This window comes from Phaethon aethereus (genome assembly GCF_964289735.1).
Source record: "Phaethon aethereus genome assembly, chromosome: 1".
Lineage (NCBI taxonomy): Eukaryota > Metazoa > Chordata > Aves > Phaethontiformes > Phaethontidae > Phaethon > Phaethon aethereus.
In genome coordinates, this window is record NC_138575.1 from 216,405,596 (window position 1) to 216,411,595 (window position 6,000).

Consider the following 6,000-nt stretch of genomic DNA (forward strand, 5'->3'; position numbering starts at 1 on the left):
AAAAAAAACACCCCAGTTCTTTGACACAAAGCAAAGTTTTCGCTGATGCAGCAGACAACTTTCCTAAGATACCCAGAAGTAAGAACACATACTTAAGATTATTGCTTTAAACTTGTGTTATGAACTATTTGGAAATGTTTAACAACTGTCGCAGTACAGGGGTTCCAGATTTCATAAAAAAGCATTTACAATACTTACCTGATTTCTTTTAACATGCTTGAGGAACAGCTTCTGCACCATTTACAGAAAATATGAGCACGCATATCCGACCAGTAGTAGACCAGTGGGCTATTTTTAAAGTAGAAATTGATGTTTGAGAGTGAAAAGATTTTAAAGATATTGAGAAACTTAAGAAGGTTGTTAAAAAAATTAAGCTTTCAAATACAGAAGATGTCTCTTCTTCAGAAAACATGTTGCATTTTCCAAGGAGAGAAAGAAGTCAGCAACATTTTACAAGTGAACTTTCCCAACATTCTACTAACATCAGTTGCAACTGTAGCATACCGATCACGTACTTTACATAAGGCAACATACACAATGCAAAAAAGAGAAGCTTTAAATTCCATGTTGGATAAGTCACCTCTTCTGTATTATTATGCAAGCTACTGTTACTTTGTGAGCCAAGTCACTAGGAACAACTCAAACTTTCACATCTACAGATCAAAACCTGATCTTCAGATTAGGAACTAAAGACTGAAATAGATCATTAGGTCATAGGCTGAACTGCAAAAGAATGCCTCTTCCAAACATCACTTTTAGAAGTTAGAAGAGATGACTGCACTATAAAAAAATTTTAAAATTAAAAAAAATCACAACTAGAACTACAGCCCAAAGCTAAGGGCACCTGAACAGCCACAGCTGATGGGAAACAATGGCAGTATGAAGATTCACAGTAAGCTCATTGCAGGTGTCTTACAGCTTCTCCTCCTTTGTTCCTGCCTCTTACTTCATCCGAAGTAGAATACTGCTTCAGGCTAAGTAAAGTAAAACAACAGCTGCAGAACTAAATGGCTATTCTTTCTGCAAATGAGCAGCTGTGGTAGAAAATTGGCCCTCTGGCAGTGTAGAGGAGTATGATAGTTCTTGTGCTCTACTAAAAGGCACAAACAAATATTCCAGAGGAATTCTAGTAGAAAGCTAGGAAAAGTTGGCTAAGTAAGAAGTGATAAAGGAATCATGGAAGAGCTCAGAGAGAAAAAAGGAATACTTCAAAAGAAAGCTGTAATAATGCAATTATCTGTATTTGAAGTAATTACAGTTACACAGAACAGTTCTAAGCAAAAATAACAATGGACTGCCTCCAGAAATTTAAGTCAACTATAAAATGGGAAGCAAAGCCACGAGAAACTTCAGGTAATCTTGCCAAAACCAGAAACAAAATATGAATTTGGTTAAGTACTACAATACCATAAAAGGATTGTGGATAATCTGTTTCTACTGCAGAACACAGTAGTACCCACAGACACAGGAGTTAACTTGCCACATCACTGAAATAACCCAGTTATGCTTCACTATGTAAATGCAGGTGAGCACTTAAGCCGTTTTCTCCCCATTTTACTACAAATCTCTTGTGAGATACAGGTAAGCAATGATCCTTGTCCCTCAGTTCTGCAAGATACACTCTGGGTATCACCTCATTTGGTACCCAGCACAGACATAAAGCAAGTCTTTACCTGGACTCTTATTTGTACTAGTAGTAGCCTCTAGACAAAACCAAAACAGCTGACACTAGGGAATTGGGAAATAAGTTCCCAACAAGCTCAATTAAGTTTACTTTCACTTACATAGCTTCTCACAAACACCTACACAACACAGGGCAGGGTGCTGGTTTACCATCTTCCTTAAAAATACAGATTTTTCTTCACAACAAGATGTCAAGGAAATTACACTCTGGCATAACTATAGAGAGATTTCATGTTAAGAATGGATAATTACAGCATTGCAACTTCCTTCCAAGCCATCCATCCACATTCTCCTTTAAAGAGCACCACTCCATTAGCTACAAGCAGATAGGGTTACTATGCCATACTCATTCAAGAGCCCAACCCTAAATGTGTTTCACATCAAAGTTGTTTTAACTACACTCCACAACATGCACACGTACACAAACATTTTTATGCTGCTGAGATATCACTGCAACAGCGGTTTCACTGAACTGACCGAGTGAAACTTCCTATTTGTCATTAAGTATTAAGTGTCTTCTGGTCTTCCTAATAGGAATTATCCACTACATATACCTATGGAAGCAGCACTCCCCCCACCCAACAGAATCATGTAAAAAAAAAGTGAAATCTGGCGATAAGTTTTCCAGCACCATTTACATTCAAACAACCTAAAGCAACTTGTTCTTAGCATCACTATATAGCACTGAACACAGCAACCAAAAGCTAAACACAAAAGAAAGAGCTGCAGAAGTCACAGCATACAAACTAAACCCACAAACCAGTTTTGAGCTATCACTGCTCAAAGAGGTGCGAAAACTAGGGCAAAGTCCTAGTGAAACTAGGTTTTCTGTAAAAGACTTTTCATAAACTATGCTTAGATTACAGAAACTCCATATCCCAGCTATAAGACTGGACACCCAAAACAGGAGAAAAGGCATATCCTGAGCATAAGCGTATGGCTAAGATGATTGTTGCTACCTATCGTAAACCATGTCCACTTGTAAATTAGAATTGTAATTCTTTCTCCCTCAAACCAAACAAGCAATTAAGCTTTGTAAGGGGAGAGAAAGAATGTTCTTTGGAGCAGATTATCTTTTTAACATTATGGGCTAAGAATGCCATTTTACATTCTTTCATTATTAAGGTAACGATCACTGAGGGAAATACAGAAGGAATATACAAACCCAGGATAGTGAGCGCTTCAGTTTTGGAACTCCATAGTCAGTCACGAGCAAGATAAATAAGGATAGGAATAATCATGTGCATGGGTACCTATGTTGGATTTCGCCCCATTTGTAGGGGTTAATGTGAGGCTGAGCTACTTAAATGTGTTCATGATGGCTCAAGCTTAAAAGAATTAAGAAAGAATTAATTCTTAAAGAATTTCAGAATCGGGACAATCAGAGATTTTGAGATCTGTACAAGCAACAAGAATATCACATTAACAAGAACGTATGTCATGATCAGAGAAAATGCTACAAAACCAAAATGTCATTCCAGGACAGTATTAGAAAAACTCAGCTTATCAACTCATCCAGAACACAACCTTTAACAAAGTTTTAACTATCATTACCACAATAAACACATAATTAGAAAAATATTTAAGTAGTATGCCACCTATGAGGACAGGTACATTAACTGTCATTCACAGTGAGATGTCAGTTCATAGGATTTATCTAGTAGTTAAACTGTTTGTTGTAAAAGGAAGATGTGTGCAAATAATTCAGAGGTGAGGCTTGGGTCACAGCTTGTGCAAAAAGCATTCATTTTTAAACACGCAACCATAAACAGTATGAAGAAAGAAAAATTTCAAGATACGAAACCGTGTGTTATTTCCTGATGCCAGGAACAAGAGACACCCAACAAACTTATTAGGGGCAGCATACAAAACTTATCTACCCATGATTTATGTTAACCACTAAAAAAAGGGACTAGTAGTAAAACTAACAAAAAAGTCCAAGTTTGCTTTGCTCTGATAAAAGAATTGTCTGAGAAAGAGGCAGGAACCAGGACCTTTGACAGTCTAGAGTAGACAAGGGAAATACAGAAATGCGCTTCTCACCCAGCAACTACCAGATAGCTTCTAAGGCAGTTCAAGCACCCTTCTACAGCAGCATCCTATAGGTCTCAATTAGGATGTCCCATAGCAACTGTGTTGAGAACGCCACCCTTGTATACACACACCAGTCTGAAGAAGAGTTGTCTGATTAGTTTGATGTTTTTTTCTTCATAAAGCTTTTACTGTGAAATAATTCAGCTGCTAAACACCGTATTACTTAAACTGCACTTTTAGCACTATTCCAGGCTAAACCTGCCAAAGTTTTTTTCCAGAAAGCCTCCCTTCTGTTGTGTGAAATCCAACAGCACCAAAACTTCATACATAAGCCATATGACAAGGTGTTTTATCTACCTGAGACTAGAGTTACTTAAAGTCCAAAGATCTCCTCAGCCTTCTGACATCCTGGGCTGACCAAAAATACCAAAGCCACTCACTTACTACTCAGCCTTCAGGCAAGAGAAGAAATGGAAGAGGGAATGCCAGAAAGAAACTGAGACAGCTGTTCTGGGGCTACCCTGAAAAAATATATCACAACCCTCTTAGGTACTCATAGAATAAGAATTTCTTAAAGGTTTAAGTCAGACATGTTTTGGTGGAAAGACAAAATAACTATGGTACAATTAATCCTAGTACTATCATCTGGTCTTTTCATTTGGATATAGAGCAACTCAACAAATTGAAGATACATGAAGACCCAACCTTCTCCTCACAGCCGTGGGTTGGAGAAAAGAAGAAAGCATGCATACAGAAGACACAGACACACATCTCTCTCTGGTATCTTTCATTACATATTGTTGAGAATGAAGGGGGGGGGGGGGGAGAAGGGTCCTTAAAGGGCCTAGAATAAATAGATGAGAGATAATCAGGTATTCAAGCCAAGAACACCCTCAGTCCTGTGACCTTACAGCTTAGTGGAAGATACACTAATATGAACTTCGGTGCTCATCATTCTCTTCATAATCACCTGGATGGAACACAGTTGATAGAAAACCTTTTAAGCCTTTCCACCTTGGATCTATTTTTAATAGAAGCTGAAAAATGGCCAGTCGCTGTACAGGATGTTAAGCTGAGGTATTGAAGGCCTAAAGAAGTCCCATCTTCCTGAGTGAGACAGACTAGGAACAGTAAGACTGAGAACACCCTTACTGAGAGAGGTTAGCCCCTCAAGCACTCACTTCACATATTCTTCTATATGGAAGAGTTACAAGAATGACAGAAAAGCGATTTTTTTTTCCTAGTAGACCATCTGGGAAAGAATTAAGATAACTGATCAGCTATTCCTTCTTGAAACTCCTGTACATCCTGTACACAATGAGGGAGCGCTGCTCTAGCAAAACACAAGTGAGATCAATTAGTAAGGAAATTAAAGTCCATTCCTCTGCTTGGCTTCTGTGGTTCTCTCTCTCTCTCTCCAAGACGGGGGGTACCGGGGCAAGTCCTGCCCTTCAGAAGCTCACATTGTCCAGGGCCCTGTGCACAGGGAAGGGCTAATAAGGCTCCTTCTGGAAAGCAGATACACTGAACAGCCTCTCCCAAGCTCTCCATCGCCACGTCCCCGACCCTACCCCCCCTCCCCGCCATGAGAACGTCCTATGCTGAAGCAGACAGAGCTCCTCCACCCGACGAGGCCGGCAGGAAAGGAGGCAGCCCCACAGCGGGTATTCCGCCCCACAGGACCCCGGGACAGGGGGGAGCCCGGCCGGACGGGCAGGGAAGGCCCTTCGGCCGCCATCCCTCCCCGGTACTCACAGTCCAGGTGCTTCTTCTTGGGCCCCATGACCTCGTGGGTCGTGGCCTTACAGACGGTTTTCGAGACCGCCGAGCCGGTCACGCTGTGCTGCGCCGCCGTGATGCGGTCGGTGAGGCTTTGGCCGGACATGGCGGGTTGCTGGCGGCGCTGGAACGGAGAGCGGCTCCGCTCCCTCCTCAGGGGCCGGGACGGGAGGACTAGCCGGGGGATGGAGCTGCACGGACTCTTCACCCCGCCGCGCCGCAGGCGGACCCCGCTCCGCCCTCAGGGACGGACCTGTCACCCGAGCAGGGACCCCTCCTCCTCCCACCCCCCTCCCCCAGCCGCCGTCCCCTCCCCCTGCGCGCCTTCCGCCCGGCCGGGGACAGGGGACACAGACTGGGCTCCGCAGGAAAATGGCGGCGGCGGAGCTCCTCCTCGGATCTTTCCGGGCCGCCCGCATCACGTGATCCCCGGCGCCCCGCCCACGTGACACGCACCGCCCCTCCTCCGCCGGCGCGCCCCGCGCGGAGCTCCTCAGTGCAAGA

General features: G+C 42.9%; 1 protein-coding gene across 4 annotated transcripts in view; it reads right to left on the reverse strand.

Annotated features, from left to right (window-relative positions):
• PICALM (phosphatidylinositol binding clathrin assembly protein) overlaps positions 1-5,602 on the reverse strand; it is a gene marked incomplete at both ends in the record, with an annotated part of 66,756 nt that extends 61,154 nt beyond the window's left edge. For all 4 annotated transcript variants that reach the window (XM_082010454.1, XM_082010453.1, XM_082010452.1 and 1 more), the window contains one exon: positions 5,473-5,602. In XM_082010454.1, coding sequence (XP_081866580.1) covers positions 5,473-5,602 — 130 coding nt within the window. The remainder of the gene's footprint in view (positions 1-5,472) is intronic.
• Between the last annotated feature and the right edge of the window lie 398 nt (positions 5,603-6,000).